We start from the raw sequence: 22,649 nt of genomic DNA, 5'->3' as shown, positions 1-22,649 counted from the left end.
GACCACCGAGTCACCGACTCACCATAAGGAGACTCTCCATTATTAGTAAGTTAAGACTCGCCATAAGGAGACTCTCTATTATTAGTAAGTTAATTTTGTATGTCATCATTTAACAAACATATGGATAAAAAACAAAGTAATTATTTTAATTTGATTTTGTTTTGGACCAAACCACCATAATCTAATTTGAATTAAATTTGGTGGAGACGATGGCATTGCCAAATCAATTAGTCAAAATCAAACTAGTTTTTGAGCACGGGTGGTATTTAAATTTGAGGTTATGAGTTTAATTCTTGTATGTCTCTTTTTTTTTTTTAACATATGGAGTGAAAAACCCAATTAAATGACATAGCACCACATGACTTAAACATATGGAGTAAAGAACTCGATTAAATAAAAAGAGTGTCATGTGGCGTATATTCTTAGTTAAATCGAATTTTATAAGACCCTATTCAAACTGGACCCTCGATAAACACAAATAGTAACTATCATTAATTATATCGGTTGACATGTTATTTTGACATACATTACCAGATTTATACAATTTAATGATATATTTTAAATGATAACCTAATGCCCGGGAAGGTTTGGTTAGCGAGATCCACAATGAAATTTATAGTGTGTAACCAATTCTCTTAATAATATACATATCTAAGAACTAAGGTAATTAACAAAAGTAATCTCAACCTCTTAATTATTTTTTTTATTATTATTATTTTCTTAAAAAAATTGTTCAAGTCTCGATTGAATTTGATTTATGGTGGGTTACAGTAAATTGTCAACCTCCACACAACTTTAAAGAAACCCTATGTCCCAGCATAATTATCCCAATTATGTCAAAAGGTTATGACTTCTGAGAGGCCAATTATTCATGAAAAACCTAAGGGGACAACAACAAGTATCATAATTCATAAACTCCATAAAGTATATAATAATTTTAATTTTTTTTCACTACCTTCTAAAAGCATAAAGTGAGGCCCTGTTCTAAGCATTCATCATCTACTCATGCCTCTTAACGGAAAAAAGGTAGGAAATCAATCATTTCCCTTTACCTTTTCCTTCTAGAGCCAAGCATAAATTTGCATTCTGCAGAGTAAGTGAGCCTTCCACTATCAAAAAGAGGGAGCAGTTTACGCTAACATTGTAACTGATAGACTGGTAACAGGGCCAACAGCGAAAGGGCATGTGAGCGAAATCACTTCTTTTGTAGCAACCTCGAGAGGGGCTGTGTGGTACTGGTACACTAGTATTGGTAGTAGACACCATGCACGGCTGATTGAGCTCAGCCCTGAGCAAGATGTGGGATGAGACTTGAACTCACTCCTGCGGTTTATTTCCAATGGGCTGACTGATACGCGGACCTAAGGCCACACGGAGGTCTTGCTCTGTCCACGAGTACGTCTACAAGTGTTTAATTATGAAAAATTTCAATAACACGAACACCACTGTAATCTTAGCTGTGTTTAGGACACTAGAAAGACCATGCTGCATAGTAATGCTGACAAAATTGTAAAAGCACCACCTCAAACAATATGGTAAACCATTTTTGATACTCGGCTGCTGAGCCAATTTAACACTAAGTTACTAATATACTGGTTTCAAGGGATATAGCTATAGAGAAACATGGACGATATGCCAACTCAAATACAATAAAACTAAAAAAGGGAGAAAAAAAAAAAGGAGACAGAAAAGGGGGGTGGACATTCATACAGGATGGCATCGACAACCAAAGATCAAAAACCAGAACCAAAATCATACTCCCTGATGTGATACTCCTAGAGATCTACATTCCTCCATACAAGCATTTTTCAGAGTTTGAGCTGTTTCAACTTCTCTACTGCTGAATTTTGAGTTTCCTCTTCACAAGCCACCTCCCTAACAGGATCTCTTGGCTCCATTGATGATGCTGGACCACCCTTTTCAGGTGGTGGGGCAGCACAAACAGGATTAGCCTGTCTTATACAGACAGGCGGTGCAATTCGAACAGGGGAAGCCCTTGTCACAGTAGGACACAAAGTGGATGGGGGAAGAGGTTTCGCAATTGGATCAGATTTTGTAGATTCTTGAGATTCTCTTTCAGCTGATTCCTGAATTGCTTCTACTTTATCTGCTTTGTTAGACTCCGGAAGAGGAACAGTTGATGGGTTCTCCTTTGGACATGGTGGAGCAGAGAAAACAGGAATACTTTGCCTGATGCATACTGGTGGTGCAATGCGCACAGGTGGGGCTGTTCTCATTACCGGAGGAGCTGCAGCTGATGATCGGGGAATGGGTGGTGCAGAGTAGCAAGGCACAGAATTCCTAATAGTCACTGGCTGTGCAATACCATGACACGGTGATCGCACATGGCGTATTGGAATGTATGGAGGTGCCCCCATGCCTAAGAATCTCTGGGACTGAGCTCCTCGGGATTCTGGAATCTGGGACTGGGATGATGGGACCATATTATCAGATAATGAAAATGACAAGGGTCGGACTCGAGGTGGTGTCTTCTTTGGACAGATGAGCGGAAGAATCTTGGATGCTGTCACTGGACGACGCTGTGGGCTTGAAGGCCTTGGATTCTGAATTGGGAATGTTTGGGGGAATGGCAAGGGTTTACTTGATGCAGTTGTCATCCTCTCCCTCAGCCGGTAACTCAACAATGCTCGGGCTATAGTCACCTGCTCAAGTTCGTCACTGTTTTCTTGCTCTGATGATGATGATGAGCTCCCCGACTGTTGTGCCACTGTTCAGAAGACACTAAATTAATACTTCAAGCCAACTTAGAACAACCTCTTCAAGACCACCTTATACTTAAAAAAGAGTTTACGTCATGTTGCTAAATAAGAGCCTGGTTTAGTGAGATCATAAAATGAAATTGATGCAAGAACTAAATTATCCATGCAGCTCACGGTGTAAAGAAATGTTTTTAATTCCGATGTCTCATGATTAAATGAAACCAAATGAAATTACTTACATTGTTTTAGAGACTGCCAAGCAGCCAAAGCTGCATTTTTCTCTGCCTGTTTTTTATTTTTGGCTGGCTCCCCTGTGAATATGATACCAGCAAGTTCCACTTTACCAGTGAAAACAGGTTGATGCCCTAGGCCTGATCTGTAAGTTGTGTAATGTGGCAATGGAGCTCCAACTCTTTGTGAAATTTCTTGTAAAAGGTTTTTGTAAACCCCTGTCTCATCCTAAATTTCAAAAAGAAAACAAATTAATCAGTCTCAGAACCCCATGTTGAATTTATTAAAAAATAATAATATATTGAGCTAATTCATTAGATTGCAAAAGATCAAAATTTTTCCAGTAGCACTGAAGAAACTTTGCAAAAGAACAGAAGGCAGACTACATCCTAAGAAAATCCAACATTGACAACAACTTAGAGCAAAAGGCTCCCAAAGGATAGAAGGGAAACAAAACAGTTTGCAACTTTACCAACTATCAACAATTGTGAAGCTGCATGTAGACTTATATAGACATTTTATCTAGCCCAATAGAATAACCATGGCACTACACTATACGTATGTTGTTCGATTTGTTCCAGACCTTCAATTACTTCTCTTTAAAATCCATGAAAAGGTTGTAGATTTCGCCTTCCACCCACCAAAGGCATCCGAAACACCACAATTTAAGGATACAAGAATTCTACATATATATATAGACATAATCATCTCAAACGAATGCAATCATAAACAAAAATTCATTACAGCATTATACACATTTTGTGGCTAAACGCATTAAGCTCAAGTTTTGCGAGCACATTTGTAGTTATATGATCACGGCCGCTAATCCACAATAGCTGTCGTAAACTAAGAATGTTATCAAATGAAAGCAGTAAGGAGTAAGGACCACTAATGACAGTAGCCAACCCACCTAATGCAACAACATTAGATGGTTAATCAATCCAACCTGAATTACTAATTAAGCAAAGAACTATCTAGACTTCCTCATTACCTCGAGTTTACAAATTTTTCATCTTAATTCACATGCTAAAACTTCATACATTCCAAGAAAATTCCAAGCAAAAGCCCCGCTTTTACACAATCCCATCATAATATACTACTACATTGAAAATTATTAATTTTTTAATTCAGATTTTAATCAACTTACCACATTTAGTTCATGAGTTAATAAAGGGGTTGATCAACATACATACCCAAAACAAGCAAAAATAAAATTAATAATAAATACACTAGAAAAAAAAAAAAAAAAAAAAAAAAAAAAAAAAAAAAAAAAAACCAACCTGAAATCAATTTCCAGAAATTTAATTAGTCTTCTGCAACATTTGACTAATTAAATCCCAATTCAAAAAATCCCAGGTTTGATCAACATTTACCCAGAATTAACAATTTCAAAATAAAATTAAAACCCCTTTTTTCTCTCCCAAAAATTAGGGCAAAATTCCAACAAAATCAAACAACATTCCCATAAAATTGAGGAGATCAAGAACATTCTAGAACAGAAGAGAGAGAAACCAACCAGGATTCTGGCGGCGAGAGAGTGAGAAGGACCGCGAGAGGAGAGAGAATTGAGCGCAACTTCGGCGGCGGCATGTTCAGCTTGACGAAGCGTAGAACAATACTGAGGGGACTCAAAGCTTTCGCCATTGAAGTTAACGATAGCCTTAAACCTAGGCGCGTGATCGGGACCTTCTCGAATGCAAGTATACGAGGGTAAGTTAAAGCAACTCCTCTGTGCCAGCTCTTGCAGCTGGTTCTTATACATCCTTGTTTCTTACTATCTCTTCTCCGACAACACAACAGCCGTTGATTCCGCCGGAAAAATACCCAGAACCACCGTGTTCGCCGCCGGAGATTGTCGGCAGCAAAATCGGGGGTTTTGGCAATGGGGGGTGAGATCGAGGAGATGGGGTTTTAGGGTTTTTGAAGGAGATTGAAAATGGAGGTGGGTTTGGGTTGAATGGGTCGGGTTCGGGTCGGGTTTTGGTGGGGGTGGGAGCAAGAAGAAGGAGAATGAGAAGAAGGGGGAGGAAGAAAAAGGAGGTTTGTTGGGTAGTGAAGTGGAGGTGAGTGGGGGGTGAAGTGAAGAGAGAGAAAGTGATAGAGAGAGAAAATTATAAAAAATAAAAATTATGAGAGAGAAAATGAGTTATTAATTAGGGGAGAGTTGGGAGATGGAATTTAATTTTATTCATTAATTTAACTTTTTTTAATTTTAATTTTATTTTATTTAATTTTTGAAATTATGAAAAGAAAAATGAAGTATAAATGGATATAGGAGGAGTCAACAGAACGTTGTAATTGTTGTTATGGTGTTGGTGTTTGCATGGTTGTGTATCACTGCATCTTTCTTCTTGGATTTTTCTGTCCTTTTTCATATTACTTTTTTTTAATAAAAAGAATTATTTTTTTTACATTTTTTTAAATTTGTTGGTGATTTGGTCATATTGTTGTTTAATTTAATTATGGTGCTTAGATTGTACTTTACATGAGGCTAGTTGAGGGGGAGAATTGTCAAATGTCAATGGTTGAGTGAGAACATGGTGAGCTAGTGATACTCCTTTTTGCTGGATCTTTAGCATCCAACGTCTCCTATATTCCATTCCAAAGATGTTTAAATTAAAAAATTATATATATATACTTTTAAGTTTTAATGAATGAACTTGGTCAAATCGGGTGTTCAAGTTTATTCGTAGAATTTGTTATATACATCCAGGTGTACCGACATCAATATATCCAAGATTAGTTTTTGATCTTCATTTGATGATTAAAAGAAAAACAATCATCATGATGAAAATAAAATATTCATAAGTGTACGATGCACCCGGGTATATAAAACAATCTCTTGTTTATTTGAATTAATACATGTCCGGTTAATTAATTTCTTGTCTAAGTTCTGTTGGCTTTCATCGAGTAAGGATGAATGGGTAGAATTGTATATTCTTTTGGGTTCAAATTGGGTTTAATTTAAGTTAGGCCGGTTTGATTCTAGGTAGAATCAATTCAAGTTTGGAGAAAACTGTGTTTATCATCAAGTATGATTTGTATTACTTTTGAGTTCGATATTAGGATTAATTTTGGATTTAAATACTGACAAGACTCCCTTTGCCTCCAAATAAAATTCACATTTCTCCCTAAGACCTTGCCCTCCTAAATAAAAGGTTCATTACGGAAAAGGTTCATTTCACCTTTATCTATTTATTTAATCACTTTTAATTAATCAAACACCACTCTACATTTTTATGTAATTTATCGATTTTTATTTTCACATATCAATCAAACCCCACTAAATATTTTTTTTATTTACCTACCTTAAAATTGCGTAAAAAGCTAACTTAATTAGTAGAGTCGAACTGGTTCAGAATCAAAATAATTTAAGGGTTGACAATTAAATGAGTTAAACTTATGGATGGCAATTCGAGTCAACAATATTTCAGGTTGTGGTTAAAAAACTATAAAAAAAAATAATAATAATAAATAAAATAATGTTAAACTTATTGTTATTACAAAACATGACATGTGGGTTAAATTGTTAAAATTAAAGTCGAGATAAGATCACAGCAAGGCACCACCAACAATTACTTGTTACTCCGTAGAAGTTTGTAAAATGTTGCTAGATTCTACTTACGAAACAACCAAAGGTGCAAATCAAAGGGACTTATCCAACAAGGTTACACCCCGACCATTGTTTGCATGAACTTGCTTAAATAGACTACCGTGATCCATGGCAGCAGCAGGCCGCAAATAAGCCCAGAAATTGGAATAACGTAAATTACCAACATAGAAGCGCTTGAGTTATGATGTTTTTGCGTTTGTTGAAAAAATGAAACAATTTTATCTGAGACTCATATAAAACCAAATTATACTTAAAGATATTGGAATCAGCCAGAAATTGAATAACGTTAAATACCATCATCAGAAATAATCGCCCACTGCTTTAAAAAAAAGAACTATGATCCCAAAACTTGCCTATACATGCACCAAAATCACATATTATTGACTAAATTTGAGATAAGTGAAAAATATTACGCTCCACAAGTTTAGCAAAGCCCTCACGCCCCTCAGTGCGCATGAATTTCAGCCTTGCAATAATCAATAGGTAGCAAACTCCTGGATCCTATGGGTGCAATAGCAGAAAGACTAAGATAAAGCCAGCTTTTCCACATTCGTTCTGAAAGTGCAGAATGAAGAAGATTACCACAAATTTGTGAAGCCAGTGCTTATAATTCCAATTGAAGACCTGGAACACAGTAACAAACCGCAGACCAGAATAGCAAAATACATCTGCATCCAATGCTAACATTATTGCAAGTTAATAAATACAAAATTCATGTCAAAACCAACAACCTTCCCCGCAAAACTGTGGAAAGTTTGACAGGGAAAAAAAATCTGCACAAAACCGGATAAATGGAGGTCCCCTCCATTAATACTATGATAAGACTACAATTTATGTCTGAGTTTTGATCTCATATTGGAAATTCAATCTTTTAACAGATCTGCTGGACCAGAAAGAAATATAGGTAAAAAGAACTAAATATGCCAAAACATCAACACAGCTCGAATAATGGACAGAACATATGCAATGAGAAAAAACAAAATTAAGCAGTGGATAAATTATCATTTGATCCTCCACAAAGAAAAGCCAAAGACATACTGTACATAAGTTTGGCTTAAATGCATTTGCCATTTTGGAAAGGGGGATCGGCAGCACTAGAACAAAGCTTAGCTTCATATGCTGATAAATCAGCTAGCTTCACTCAAGAACAGAAACCTCCTGTTCAACCTTCCAGTAATTTGCATCATTGAACTCTGTCCCTGGTGCACCTTCATCAGGCTTCTCCTCCGATACTTTTGATGGTACAACATTTTTCTTCAAAGGCCCTGCTTCACCAACTATTCCTTCCTTCAATGCCTGTTCCATTGCCTTCTCCGTACCTTCAGGTTCAACACCAACAAACTCTACATCCTCTTCAAATAATGAGGGAGCAGCAGAAGGTTTTTGGCTTAAATCACCATTAGCTGATGCTTCCCTGCAGTCATCAACTCTTGAAGTGCCATTTGGCAGTGTGACTTCCCCATTTTCTGAGCTTTTGTTAGGTATCACCACCTCATCCACATTGCAATCACTAACAGGGTGCACATGATCAACAAATGGGTTGGTGCTCGATCCATCAACCAACAAACCTGATGTTTCACCCCAATTCACCCAATCTGGTCCAGGCCTTTCTGTAATTTGATCCTTAGTATCAGAACAATCAGATACAACAGGTTCTGCCCCGAAGGAAGGGTCCACCTTGCAAATCTTACTCTCTTCGTCATCAACTGGATTTTTTCCACATACATGCATATCACTCTGCTCGGAACTGGATGGGCCACTGGTGGAATCTTTAGCATCAGCCAACTCTTCATCCTCACCGACAACAACCTCGTCATCACTGCTGCTGTTCCCACCATTTACAATTCCGTTCAAATTGATATCGTCCATTGCATCAGATAGAGAGGTACTCACTGGTGTGTCATCAGTTCGCTCGTCTTTAAATGTAAACCAATTTGAATTTGTGAACAAACTGCAGTAGACAAATACATATAAGATTCTAATTTCATGCATGTAAATCCATACAAGTGGATGTCAGGAAGAGCTAAGAAAACAAACAAACACAGAGCATTTAAGGCCAAGACGCAATGCAACTATAGAAAGCAAACCACAAGCATTAGCATATTAATTCGCAAGGCATGGAACATTAAGTTCATTACAGCCAAATTACAATCAGCCTTTGGATCATGAACCAGTAGTTTAAGAAAAGCTTTGCCTACTATCAAAATCAAGAAATTCAAAGAATTTTACAACACAGATGTTTTTTTGCCATTGGAAAAGGATTGTAGCTTGTCAGAAATGCCAAAGCACTTGTCTTTTCCTGACAGATCCAACTTTTAAAAGCAGACAATGATGAAAATTTTCACATTTTGGCAAAACATTACATTCATTCCTGAAAGCACAACACTCACTCTCAATCATTATCTCACAAGGGTACTAAGAAAATGATTAAACAGTAGCTATGAGAGGCAGTAAACTGCAAGAAAGTGGGCAGTGATTGTACGAAATTGAGGTACTGTTACAAGGGAACTAGGAAAAAGCTGTGCATCTCATTTAGCTGAGAAAAAGTTCACCCCTCAAAGTGTGGGTACTTGTAAGCTGTAATTACTCCATTTGCCTCAAATATATTTTAACACGTTCAATTATTGAATGTGAGAAAGTGGGACCCTAACTTTTGGAAATGGAAACAGTGATGTATTAATATAATTGAAGGGCCTTTTACATACGAAGTATTAGAAGTCTAAAACTAATCAGATGAAAAAGGAAAAATATAAAAACTAATATGGGAAAATGGGGATAGCTAATAAGTAATAACACCGATCAATCTAATACTTCCTCTGAATTTTTTACTCGCAATATTTCTTATTTTCACGTTTGTCCATGCATAACTACAATCGTTTATACATTTGTAAACAGTTATAAATTTTAGATTTTAATAAATTAGACATTGAAAAGAATCTAACAAGATGTCACATGAATATATTTTCATTAAATATAAATCACAAAATTCAATCTTACTTTCAGTAAGTGAATAGTAAACACTATTGAAATGATAAAAAATGAAATACAAGTTATCAGCTATCAGGCCACTTGATTAATGAGTACAGAAAAGGGAAAGAAGAAAACAAAAACAAAAAAACTCACCTAGTATAAATAAGACACCATAAAAAAAAAAAAAAAAAAAATAATTAATAAATAAATAAAAACAGATCTACCAATGAAGTCACTTCAGTCCTAAAAGGCTTGACACCCTAAATCACCAGCCAATCCTTTTCAGTCTCTATCACAGATATTCTAACATAAAGATACATGGATTAGATTTAAATAGCTATTTACAGGTGTCAGGTATGACTGCTAACCTGCATAGTATATCCATGAAACCTTAGAGATATGTTTCACAACAGATTCTCTAAACAGATGAATTCCAAACTCACCACATCATGTGCAAAATAAAAATTCCTATGTGGTGGCGCATGTGGCTAAAAATGTAAGGAAGTCACACATTTCCTTGGAGAAATCCACTTTGTATCCCTAACTTGTCTTGCCAATAACAGACCATCTTCCCGATTGTGCCTACCCAAATTGCATCAGGTAGAAAACTTTACTAGTCCCTACTCTATACACCCCAAAAAAAAAAAAAAAAAAAAAAAAAAAAAAAAAAAAACCTCCCACTATATTAGTATTTTATATTCACCTTTAATTAACCAAACCTATAATCTTTTTCTAAATATGTGTGCAAAAAGGAAATTGAACTTTTATTTGGGAATGTAGAGAGTAGAATCAAAGTGAAAAAATTATAAATGTCTAATCTAGTGTTTATGCTTCATCAGTTATCATCTCTTATGGTTTAGTTAAACAGTTCAACTTTGTTAATTAAAATTTCCAACAATACTATAGGTGGCCATCGCATTTTTCATTAAATGATGATGCCAAAAGCCAAAACTGAATCAAGATATCAGATACATGATATTTAATAGCTTCCTGTTACTTCATACATAAAACTGAATTAAGATGCAAACACTAAAAACCTTAAAAGATGAAATAAGTCAAATAAATAAATAAATATAAATAAAATGAAAACAAGTTTGAAGGCACCCCCAAGATATTACACTAGACTAGCACAATCACTAAACCACATCAAAACCTAACACTGGTATCACTGTCACAAAAAACAATATAATGTTAACAAGTAAATGATATACCACAACATAGGTGGGTTAACGTAAGCTAAAACCAAGTTACTAAACAATCATACCTTCCTTGGTCATCACCAAGACGCAATGATGATATAACAACTTCAGCAGATTCATCATCAAAGTAGACATCCTGCAAATAGGCATGAAGAAAGCTATAAGCCACAGAAGATTAATTTAGCAAATACATCTCCCTATTTCAAGATTGTCTTTGCCGCTTTTCTAGTGTTTATCTTTTCCACAAAGCAAGATATTATTCTTATACCTCGTCATCCCGATCAACAGCCCCATTGTCCTGCAACAATAAATATAACAACACATTACTTAGTTTTCTTTTTTTTAAAAAAAAGGCGCAGATGGTATAAACTTTAAAGCATAACCCAGACTAAATGCCAAAGCAGCCCTATACCTCTTCAGCACCCTCATTCCCGAACAAATCAGGTCTAAAAGCCTGACTAAGGTTATTGGCTAAAGCAGCAACATCGTAGTCTCTATCGTGAAGGTCATCATCATCACTATCCCTTGTTCTGTCATGCAATGCAGTCGGACGCCTGCATGTAATGAGGTAAAATGAGTTAAAGACACTTCATATATGTAGTTGCTTAGAACACAAGATCACTATGACAGCCACCATGAGGAACACATGCTAGCAATTTTATCATGACCATATCAAATCAATGCATAAGAATTATTCCACTCTTTTCTGAAAAAATGAATGACAGTATACTTGTGGTGTTTGGGGGGGGGGGGGGGGGTAGATGACCAAAAGCTACAAAGTTCAGAGTCTACAGAAATGACTAAGGCAATCATACTTCTCTTGGCATGGAGTTCAAAGAAAAATGTTCTCTTAATTTGCTTAGCCACAACAGGATAAGAGAGAATCATTAGCTGCACATCTACAGAAGTTTTCTTAAATTCACATTAAGAAGTGATGAGAGTGTTTTAACTACAGTATGAGATATGTAATTAATTATATTATACTGGTCCCATTAGATTAAGGAAATTTTCAGAAATACATGTATCATGTAGGAGGATAGGCCGAATTCCATTTGGCCAGCTCTACCTTTTTAAGTTCTCGATTTGCATACTAAGTTAAAATTTAGGTGTATGTGAGTAAGAAGTACCCAAAATGCAAAAAAAAATTCAAAACCAATGGTACAAAATCAAGGAATATTTAATTTTTTCTTTTTTAAAAAAAAAACACCGGTGCCCAGAAAAATATTATGCCTACACCAGGAAGGCAGACACCCATTGTGAAATACCTTTTCTCCTTGAGAAATGATCTAAGAAACTTCCTGTTGTATTCCTCACCACAATAGTCATCCTCTACAAATTGACATGAAGATGTGAAAGCATGTAAATGATTGCATCCTCGTCTTTTAATTTGTGTAGCTTTAAATACTACCTCTGTTTTTTTTAGTTGATACCGTTTGACTTTTACACTATTCATACAATACACTTTGACTTGCTTTTGCGATTTATAGATGCGATAAAATATAGTCATGTTGGATCGTCTTTGAATTGTCTCGGTATATATTATATTGATATCCACTTTTTATAATTTTACAATGTTATAATTAGAGATATTAAGCGTTAAAAACATGTGTTTGCAAGTGTGACAATAGAAAGATAACTAAAAAAAATGGAGGTAGTATATGATTAGTTCATTTTTTTTCCTTTGAAATAGCTGCCTTGCTAGATGATTAAAATACATACATGCATGGATGAACATGCACAAAGCCATTGACAACTATAAATAAAAACATGTCGACAGAATTTGCTCCAAGATTAGCAATATACGAGGAGAAGCATGGAGCTTATATGCTATTTACCACGACACCACTAAATTACCCTTAACAATGTCAATGACCATTGAGACATGTTTATAAAAAGATCCTCTAAGACAAAGGGGAAAACACAAGGGCAATGTAAGGCTGTAAGTAACATCAGCTTAACATCAAATCAAGTGGCATACCACAAACGATTGCCACTTCGTGGTAATCAAAAACCAATAAAATAATGCTATTTAAAACATTAAATGAGATAATTTATAGCAACTGCAATCTCAGACATGACTAAACACATACCCACAAGCCCAGCGATAGACATTTTCTAACACGTTCCTTTCCTGCAAAACTGAAGCATGCCATTCGTTCCATTCACCAGTTTCCTACAATCCGGATATATAGCAAAACGCAAAAAAAGGTCAACATAATAGTCAAACAATTGAAAAATAAACAGCACATGCCTAAAAAAGCAAGCATCAATAAACTTCTGAGTTTGAAGCCCTCAAAAAACTGTATGCACCTGAATATATGTTTGAATGCTTCTGTTGCCTTGTCCTAATTGTACAATTTTGTTAGCAATTCGAGTTATATGTCCCACATTACCAACCCTTGGCGGCTTCTTATCAACAGCAGGTACTGTTGGCTGCAATAATAATGTTGCACAAGAACATCAACCAAAGGCTACCATAGCTTTCTGTAATATTTTTTAACATGCTAAATAATCCAGAGCTTTCCCCTATACACATACCCCACCCCAACCCCCACCAAAAAAATAAATAAAAAAATAAAATAAAAAATAAAAAAAGTAAATAGACTGATTACACTTACTTTGTGTTAGAAGTTTTTATAATCTAAATTCTAAAAACATGAAAGAGTTTAACCAAAATAGTGGTAATCTTACATGCAAAACGTTTGAGAGATGACAATTTCTCCATATATTCAAGCAACACATGGTGGACCCATTTTATCCTGATTATTAAAAGCTTATTTGACAATTCTGTCACCAGATCTAAGGGAAAAAGCATTTGCTTGTACGGAGACACATGGTGCCATACTTAAAGTCAACAGGATCTGATAGTAGGAAATTCCTGGATCTTCCAAGAAGAGAATGACCACAATGCTCAAGGCAAAATCATGTCCAAGGGTATGATACACTCTGCTAATAACTGTGAGACCAGGTGACATTTTTTAAAAAAAATCTAGGGTGATATTAATTTGTTGGGTGTATTTTTCAGACATCTCAAAATGTATATGTGAGTCTCACACACTTAAGGTTTGCACATTGATCTAAATCATCTAACACCAGTTTAAACTGCTAAGTTTAAAGTCTACAACAGAGTAAAAACGTAAATGGTAAGCAGCCATTAAATTCATATTGACCTCTAGCCATGTTACACTTCTTTGGCCATGTTATAGTTGTTTATTCACTTGGTTAGCAACTTGGATTCTAAAAGAATGAACATCCTATATAAAACAACTATTTCACTACATACAAGAAGATTTTTACTTGAAAAACTATCTTAAGTCATAACATTGGCATCTCTAAGTTTGAAGAAAGCAAAAGGCCCCGTCAATTTACCAGTTCACGATCACTAGAAAGCATAGGATGCTTGTCAGCATCAAGAATCTTTCGAATCAAATCACAAACTTTGAAAAGATGATCAATAACAGTATCATTCCGGCTCTCCAAGCAGGATGATATTATGCTTTCAACATGATGATGTAATGCATTATTGTATGGGTACCTAAAACGTCAATAATACCCATATCAGCATCAATAGATACTAAATATATTTGACCAGCAATCAATTAGGACGATATAGAGCACCAGCAACTCACTCAAAAAAGAGATCTAATACTCTTTTAATGGTTCCAGAGTTCACCAATTCCTCTTCTGCAGCTTGGTTGCCAGCTTTCAACAGAACAGCAATGAACTCAACAACCTGGGGAAGGCATAATAATCAAGAAAAATATATCAACTGAGAGGAATGAATTCCATATTTAAGATTGTAAGGAAAAAAAAAATCCGCCAATGTAAAAAGAAGTGCCATAGCAGCAAACATTCAGTGTGGCTAGGCAACACTTCAGCACCTATATCTCAATAGAAAGACAAGGGATCAACCCACTAAGCACACATGTATTCCACCTTCCAAATTGAAACAAATGAAATGGGTAAAAGTGAGGGAAACTCATGGACAAAGTAGTGAACATCAACATCAAAAGGGTTAGACGAGCATTTTATCTTTTCTTCCATTATCATACTTTAAATACATTAAGGTCAGTTTATCAACAAAATATGTTGAGCAATTAAGCAAAAAATAATAATTTTGTAACTCTGAAGTTAAAACAAGCAATGGATCTAACCAAAAGAAAAAGAGTACATATTTGAGATCCCCATTACGACTATCTTTTTATCCCATAGAAAAAGAAGCAACAAAAAAATACTGGGTATATATGCACAAATCTACACCTTTGTAAATCATACACGACAATTATAACATTCGAGTTAGTAATATACTTCCTAGTTCTTATTTAGTTTACACGTTTCTTATACCACAATTGCGAACAAACAAGTTCAACAAGAAATATCTCTAATTATCAATAACTAAAAAATAAAAAAATAAAAAAAGTTGATATTATGAAAATATTCAATGAGACAATTCTAACAAGATAGCCGTTGACTATGTTTTATCATAACTATAAATCATAAAAGCTAGTCAAAGTAGAGTTTATGAATTGTGTCAAAAGTCAAAACATGTCAACTAAAAAAGAGTGGAAGAAGTAAAACGTATAATGTCAATGGAAAAAAAATGTAGAGGAAAAAATTCAAATCAATACAGTGATATTCTGCCAAATTAGGGAAAAATGCACTTAATATGGCTGACAGAACTACGGTTTGTCATCGGTGCGAGTATGTATCCAAATAAACCATTTAAAGGAGACCCTAACTCTTTTGCAAGACTGTTAGTTCCCAGACCAAACTATTTGATACCAAATTAATTAAGATAACCAAAGGAAAGCCTTTTTCAACATCAGCTGCCCACTTCCAAGCACCAAATGTTCCTTCTAAAGCAGAAAGTCAAAAACTCTTGAAAGAAGCACTACTCTCCCTAATCAAGCAGTTATTTTAGTTGACCACCAAATACTTGAGTACAACATACTCTCATTTCTGCATCAAACTAGAATGAATCACACCACACGCCAAATTCAAGTAGTGCCATACTAAACTTTCCTGATGTCCTTTTTCAAGTTTGTTTTATTAGTCAGGTATATTTATGTTCTTTCTACACACAAAAGAAAAAGATAGAGAATTTCAAGATGATGACTTGGATGTGATTATATACGGGAACTGAAACATCACAGAGAACAGTACCCATCGCAGAGCAAGCCAGAGAGAAATAGACCTTGAGCCGATGTTTTCCTAGAGGTGGTCTTAGAAAACCATATGGTGTGGGTAGAATCTTCTCATCAGATGTCACATTCAAAAGCATTAGCAAATCACCTGTTGAAAGGAAAAATAAATAGCTTTATAAAAGTGAGTGGCACATAATTATCAAATAAAAAAAGAGGCACCATTAGCTTTAGCACACTAATATAGCAAGCAAAAGAGAACAGACACACAGAAACCTGATGCAAAGGCAAAGAAAGCACAAAGAAAATAATAATGCAAAGACATCATGTAAGAAAGGACCTCTAATCGATTGATCCAATAAAAGATTTGACAAGATAACATAGCAGAACATTTACATATAGCAATGATATATATAGAGTCTCAAACTAACCAAGTCTAGGTATCATTGCGCTCACAGTGTCAGGATTTACAGCAATAGGCGCCTCGTACATATGTTGGCCTCGTAGAGAATGGTACAACAAAGAAGATGTCGATCTTCTTGGATCCAGTAAAGATATACATACAGACAAGGAATGTACTAGACCGGACTTGGTGGAGGAGTCTTCGAGCGCATGAGCAAAGATCCTTTCGACAAAACTGCATTTAATAAGAAATTACCTTCAGTTACTAGTTTGTATTTTTTTAAACAATTTCTACCTCCATCCCTAAAAAGATTTCGCACTTGCCTTCAACGAATGTCCCACATATTTCAAACTTGCCTTTCCAAGTAAATTCTCTTTCTTTTCCACTCTACATCGTCCCTACACTTTCTTTTACTGTTTACCTTTATATCCCTTATCCTTAATCTCCATGCAAAAACCAAGAGTGAAATCTATTTAGGGATGGAGGGCATAGTAAGCAAAAATAAGTATACAAGAAGTGACGGTATAGATCTACAAACCTGGGACTGGAAAGTTTTGCTGCCAGAGGCGAGCCCATATTCCGAGTAATAGCACACAGAGTTTCTGCTGCATTAGCTTGTACCTCTGATGGGCACTGATTCATTGAATAACAACAAAGGAGAAAAGAAACCATCAGCAAAAGTGAATAAAACAAAAGGAGAATGCAATACACTGTCACTAGTCACTACTACAGACTATGGCCTAGTTCATTTTCCATTAAAAATCGTTCAAAAAAAACAATATTAAGATAAATTTAAAATAATTAAATATAAAATAGCTGATAAGTTTAGGAAAGTCTTGAAAAGAGCTACCAAGATTATTAGCGGCTAATTTAGTTCAGTTGAGTACAAATAGGTGTATCGAAAGTCTTACAAGTCCAAATAAAGAAAATCTAGATAAAACAACATCGTCTACATGGATAAAAAAAGGCCAGATTTCTTTGGGACTTAGTACCCTTTTTCAGCTTATTTGGTATCATAAACTTAGCTTGTCTCATGTAAGAAAAATTCTGTCATTAATAGAAAAAAACAAAAAATCAATCCTCTTGTGGGTTTAAATTTGATCTACTATCATAAAGCAGAAAGTGGTTCTTGGGAGAATGGGGTAGAAAAAAATTGTAGACGGTGAACAATGTCCAAAAAGTGTGATTCCTTTGTACATAGGTCTTGCCTCCAACTCCTTTCTATATCTCAAATGTCTCCCTGTTTTTTCTTGCTGACATGTAAAGTAGGGAATAGTCACAATATGGCTTTTAGGAGCTTTTAAGCATGAGGCAAGCCTTTAACCAAACAAATAGTGTGCCTCTTTACTAACATTCTCTCAAATTTTCAGAACATCAAATTTGATAAAGTGATACTCTTTCATGGAATAACATCTCCAAAGGAACCCTGGGATTAAGTAGGAGCTTGTTATTTCGTCGAGAGTGTCAAAGGTTTGTTCTATTAAAAATTGTACATACAAAAGAGATTAATCTTCTAGACAACATTTGATTCATGAGGCGATAGATTTAGGTGTGTAGCCCATAAATATTTGGTAACAATAAAGGACAACCCAAAACCTATACCCTGAACCCCCATATTAAACTCGTACATCATTACTTCAAACCCAATAGAAAAGAGACTTAGGTTTGAAACTTTAAGCAGATAACCGACCACCCATTCTCCCCTGAAAACACTTTTTAATAACACAAAAGGCTCATCCTCATAAACTTGATCATTTCACCACCACCCTTGAAACAGATATGCACTCTCCCACCCTCATTTAGTACCATACTCACTTCAGACATTTAATTTGTTACATGAAAAACTAAGAAAAAGTACAGAAAAGTGAAAAGAATACAATATAGGAGAGCAAGAGCACAAGTTACACTTACAGAAGGGCTCAATTTATCAACTATCATCTCCAGCAAATTGCTGTCAGCTAACCACCTCATGACATCCATGTAATTGGGGTAAACATGATCATCAGCACCTACAAGTCGAACTAAGACCTGTCCAGAAAACAACCACCAGCACAACAACCACTAAGAACAAACCATGATCATTATTGAGTGAGGGACCAAAACTATCAGAGTAACTGACCTCCATTATGGATGTAATTCCAATCAAATCAACCAGCTGCTGGAAAACATCTTGGTGAGCCTGTTGAACCAAAAAATGTATAGTTAAAAACAAGTTACATGTCTACGGAAAAAAAAAAAAAAAAAGAGACCAACTACTCTCTTTTTTAAAACAGGACATTTCTTTAAGAGAGAAGGTAAGTACAGGAAAATATTTCAGGCTGATGACATTTTACTTTTAGATTCTTGCACACTTTAGCAACAATTCCAACTACACAAATGCGTAATTTAAGCACGGCATGGACGATGCAAGACGCGCACTTGAACACCTCTGAGGTTAAACAAGTCATCAAAGACCTCTTTGACATTTGATTGAAGCTACAGGCTCTATTTTAGGGTTTGAAAAAGAGAAGAATATGAGTAATTGAACACTTACTTGCACATAGTTCATCAGTGGAACTGTCTTCCTCAACATGAGACACACAACAACCTATTATGACAAAATGGAACCAAATCATCAGCTTCCAACAGAAACAGTACAACAGCACCATCACGAACATCATCAAGTTCAAAAAAATAAAATAAAATATGGCGTACTTTGCTGAAATATCCAGCAAGCAAGGCGCTATGAGGTCGGTTGGGTTCCAAAAATGAGAAGAGAAAATCCATCATCTGAAAAGTATCAGAAATAAAGTTAAATGTGCTAGATTCTATTTTGGGAAAACTGGAAAGGTAAGACCATGATGAACAAACAGAAGCCATACCTCTTCCTCTTCCACTAAAGTCCTCAAAATGACATCAATTTCACATGTAAAAACCTCTGATGCCACAAATGGGAACCTAAAATACCAAACAACAGCAAAATACAAACTTCATGAATTTTCAGATGGTCCAACACCAAACATCATATGGATTTTTAAGGATCAAATCATGCAATGAGAGTTGGCATTTGCACATCATTCATTCATAAACAACTATTGTCAGAGGCTCAAAGAATAACCAAAGAGCTTTCCTTGAAATAACTATCAAGTATCAGCTTACACCTCAGCTACCCAAATTAGCTGTTTAAAACTTTTCAAGCAAGCATTCACAGCATTCATTCAAAATCAGTTTGTCATACACTCAAAATACTTCCTCTCAGCAATGGAAGTCATCAAATAAATAACCATCAAACAGAGCTTCACTTGCAATTTAGGGCTGCATTTCTTGCAATAATATAATTTCAGAGTCTGAAGAAAGTTGAGCAAGCTTTAAAAGTCAAAAGGCATGAAAAGGAGAAATCAAAGGAGCTTCAATTGAAGTTACAGGCAACGACACTAAATTAGCTACAGTAACAGCTAATTCAAACAAAACAAGATTAAAGTTTGAAAAGGAAATATGAGTTTGGAAACCAATAACTTCGTAATTCCTTCAAAGTTAGTGACTGTAAAATGATTTATTCACCTTTAGGCCCTGTTTTGTTCACCTTATTTCCACTTATTTCAGGGTTAATAAGTTCAGATAAGGGTTAATAAGATAAGTTCGTGATAAGGGTTAATCAGGGCTTTCCAATTTAATTTATAACTAAAATAAGTTCTAATAAGGGCTAATAAGTTCAGATAAGTTCAGATAACAGGTCAAAAGAACGCACCCTTATATTCAAAGGATCAAAGCATCACAGGAGAAAAAGCTAAACAGTAACATTAAGTAGTCAAATTCACACAATAAATTAAACTATTTAGTGCCACATAAAACAGCTATCAACCAATGCATATAAAAAATATGCACTTAAGATGTAAAAAGTGTTGTACTTGAAGGTGCGTTTGCTGTCAGCATCTTCTGGAGGTTCTTCTACAACATAGCGCAAAAGCTGCTCCACCTGAGCTCTGTCCCGTAAGCTGGAGGAATTTACAAATCAAAAAGATATTAAAAAACAGAAACAAGTAGGATCTTTGCAGAATGACCAGGGGAAAACCTTAAATATTAATGAGAAAGGCAGATGGAAACAATAAAGGAAATAACAAACATCACTTTGAAAAGAATCGCTTACAAGTTAATCAAGCGACTGTTCAAAGCTTTGCATTCTTGGATTATTTCTTCTTCATCCAATAGCTCTTCCAAAGTGAAATTGTCCTTGTCTAATATTGCATCAACCTAGACAAAGAAACAAAGGTCAAGCATGAATAACCTTAAGCAGTGAGTAAAATCAGACTAAATACTAAGTTCTTCAGGCAACTATAATAAAAATTCATTCCAACTTATCACTGACCCAAAACCATTATTGATTACCGAGGAACCAGTGTATAAAGTATTTATCTTAACAATATAAAAGAATGTCACTAATGGAAGTCTCGATGCAAAGACCTTACTTATTTCCAAGCGGCACATTGCATTTAAATTTCTTTCTTAAGAGTATAAGCAATTCTTTAAAGATCTTATAGAATTCTACAGGAAAGTTCATCGATATTTATCTAAGCAAAAGTATAACCTGGAAATACGAGACCAAAGGGAAGCCAAAATGGCTTCTACAGCACAGCAAGATGATTTCCACATGAAAAGGGAATCTCCTTCTCCCTTTCCCTTTCTACCTCTACTTTTAAAAATGAAAACTTACCACAATTATCAGGAACCCATTATTACTTGTTTACTTCTTGCATATTTTACTGTTGTACACAAGCAAATTTATACCATACTAACATTCTAGTTTAGTCAAAAAATAATACTCCCACTATCCCTAGTTACTTAACCCGTAGAAATTTGTACAAGATTTTATGCACATAATATAGTAGAGAAAAAAAAAATGGTGGGTGAGTATTGTACCCAACTCAAGAGAAAAAGTAAAGAAAAATCTTTCTAATAAGAAAATGGGGCAAATAATGAGGGACAAAGGGAGAAGTTTCCTTCAAAACCTCAATAAAAGGCTATGGAATAAAGTGTAATATATTGTTGTCATAGGAGAGCATTGAGACAAAATGTGAGAAAATGTTTTATTGTGCCTTACCTTGCTGATTGCTACGACATGAAAAAGTAGGCTGATTCAATTGGTTTTGCCTCTAAAAACTAAAATGAATATGGCAATCATTTAATTTCTTTAGTAGCACCGCATGTCTCTGAACATTCATTTCAACAGAGCGTATACAAGGGCAATTAAGGGGAAAATATTGGGATTTGTTCAGCAACATTCATTTCAACAGCATGAATACAAGGATAATTAAGGGCAAAAGGAAATGGGATTCGTTCAGCAACTTCCTCACCCAAAATAGATACCAACATGTCTCAAATGATCACACATCCTAGGCATAACGTCGACGGCATAGGTCCAATTTGGAACATAAGATATAATATAATATTAGACAGGGAGAGAAGCCAATACTGGGGAAGATTTGATCTAACCTATTCAAATAACCAAGTAAAGATAGAAGCCCAAAGAACTAAAATCAAGCTAAATCCTCAATAACTCATCTAAAAACATTCGAAACCCGAATCTAACAGTTCAACTCCCATCCAAAACTCATCAATCATTGAACTTTGAACATTTCAATGAATCCCAAACACATCTAATACAGCATAAACCACAAACAGCAATACAAATTAAACCCAACAGATCAAAAATTAAGATATGATTTCATAACAAGAAGCTAAAAAACCCAACCCCGGATTCAAAATTAGAAAGCAAGTTAACAAACATACCGGCGACGAAGCAGACAAGGCAGTGAGCTTCCAAAACATGACGAAGAATCACCCAGTAAAAGGGGGGTACAAAGAAAGAAACCCCAAAAAGCTCGGAGCTTGAAGGTGCGCAAAAATGGCGGACAGATCTAGTGAAAACCCCAGAAATTGAAAGAGGGAAAAGGGGGCAAAAAGGTAGGACAAGAAAAGGCGAGATTTGGGAGGTGATCGAGTGAAAGGGAGGAGAGGGAAAGTAGAGAGAGAAAGAGAAAAACCCTAGATTTTGTTGAAGATGGAGGAAAGCAGAGGGGAGCTGGGGAAGGAGGAAGAAGAGGGCGGAATTTGATGTGGGTGTGGTGTGGTGTGGTGTGGTGCGCAAAAGTACAAATGTATTATTTAGACCAGATTTTACAAGTGTGTAATGAGGAAATTGAAAATGACATTATATAATGTGGTAGGTTTTTTTTTTATTTAAAAATTATTTAAAAAAATATGAAACAAAAATTGGTTTGTCAACATGAAATTTATAAATGGATCATGAGTAGTTAGGGAGAAAACTAACTTTTGAAAATTTTTGGTGAAATTTTAACTATTTTAGTTGGTTATAAAGTGAGAATTATTACTTAA

The 22,649-nt window shown here is 35.3% G+C and overlaps 2 protein-coding genes across 2 annotated transcripts; both read right to left on the bottom strand.

The window, feature by feature from the left end:
- Positions 1-1,533: 1,533 nt before the first annotated feature.
- On the bottom strand, positions 1,534-5,003 carry LOC145558377 (double-stranded RNA-binding protein 2-like). Its single transcript, XM_081619604.1, has 3 exons — positions 4,468-5,003; positions 2,960-3,179; positions 1,534-2,728 (listed from the first exon to the last, which is right to left on the bottom strand). Exons 1-3 carry the CDS (start codon positions 4,711-4,713, stop codon positions 1,809-1,811), a joined length of 1,386 nt encoding a protein of 461 aa, XP_081475730.1. The 5' UTR covers positions 4,714-5,003; the 3' UTR covers positions 1,534-1,808.
- A 2,380-nt stretch (positions 5,004-7,383) lies between these two features.
- Positions 7,384-22,411, bottom strand: LOC145558376 (uncharacterized). Its single transcript, XM_081619603.1, has 19 exons — positions 22,044-22,411; positions 20,404-20,507; positions 20,165-20,251; positions 19,139-19,214; positions 18,972-19,046; positions 18,811-18,864; positions 18,397-18,456; positions 18,189-18,305; positions 16,816-16,910; positions 16,306-16,511; positions 15,928-16,025; positions 14,363-14,466; positions 14,103-14,268; positions 13,044-13,166; positions 12,824-12,906; positions 11,146-11,287; positions 11,002-11,031; positions 10,799-10,869; positions 7,384-8,515 (listed from the first exon to the last, which is right to left on the bottom strand). Exons 1-19 carry the CDS (start codon positions 22,080-22,082, stop codon positions 7,702-7,704), a joined length of 2,544 nt encoding a protein of 847 aa, XP_081475729.1. The 5' UTR covers positions 22,083-22,411; the 3' UTR covers positions 7,384-7,701.
- Positions 22,412-22,649: the final 238 nt, after the last annotated feature.

This window comes from Chenopodium album, chromosome 9 (genome assembly GCF_948465745.1).
Source record: "Chenopodium album chromosome 9, dcCheAlbu1.1, whole genome shotgun sequence".
Taxonomy (NCBI): Eukaryota; Viridiplantae; Streptophyta; class Magnoliopsida; order Caryophyllales; family Amaranthaceae; genus Chenopodium; species Chenopodium album.
This window is presented reverse-complemented; position numbering and strand designations above follow the sequence as displayed.

Excerpts from the sequence above, each read along its gene's own strand:
- LOC145558377 (XM_081619604.1), bottom strand. The coding sequence starts at position 4,713 with ATGTATAAGAACCAGCTGCAAGAGCTGGCACAGAGGAGTTGCTTTAAC. Across the intron at positions 3,180-4,467 it reads CTCTCGCCGCCAGAATCCTG|GATGAGACAGGGGTTTACAA; the intron begins GTTGGTTTCTCT and ends TTTGAAATTTAG. Across the intron at positions 2,729-2,959 it reads TTGGCAGTCTCTAAAACAAT|TGGCACAACAGTCGGGGAGC; the intron begins GTAAGTAATTTC and ends TCTTCTGAACAG.
- LOC145558376 (XM_081619603.1), bottom strand. The coding sequence starts at position 22,082 with ATGTTTTGGAAGCTCACTGCCTTGTCTGCTTCGTCGCCG. Across the intron at positions 14,467-15,927 it reads TAGGAAAACATCGGCTCAAG|GTTGTTGAGTTCATTGCTGT; the intron begins GTCTATTTCTCT and ends TGCCTTCCCCAG. Across the intron at positions 10,870-11,001 it reads CTGTTGATCGGGATGACGAG|GATGTCTACTTTGATGATGA; the intron begins GTATAAGAATAA and ends GCCTATTTGCAG.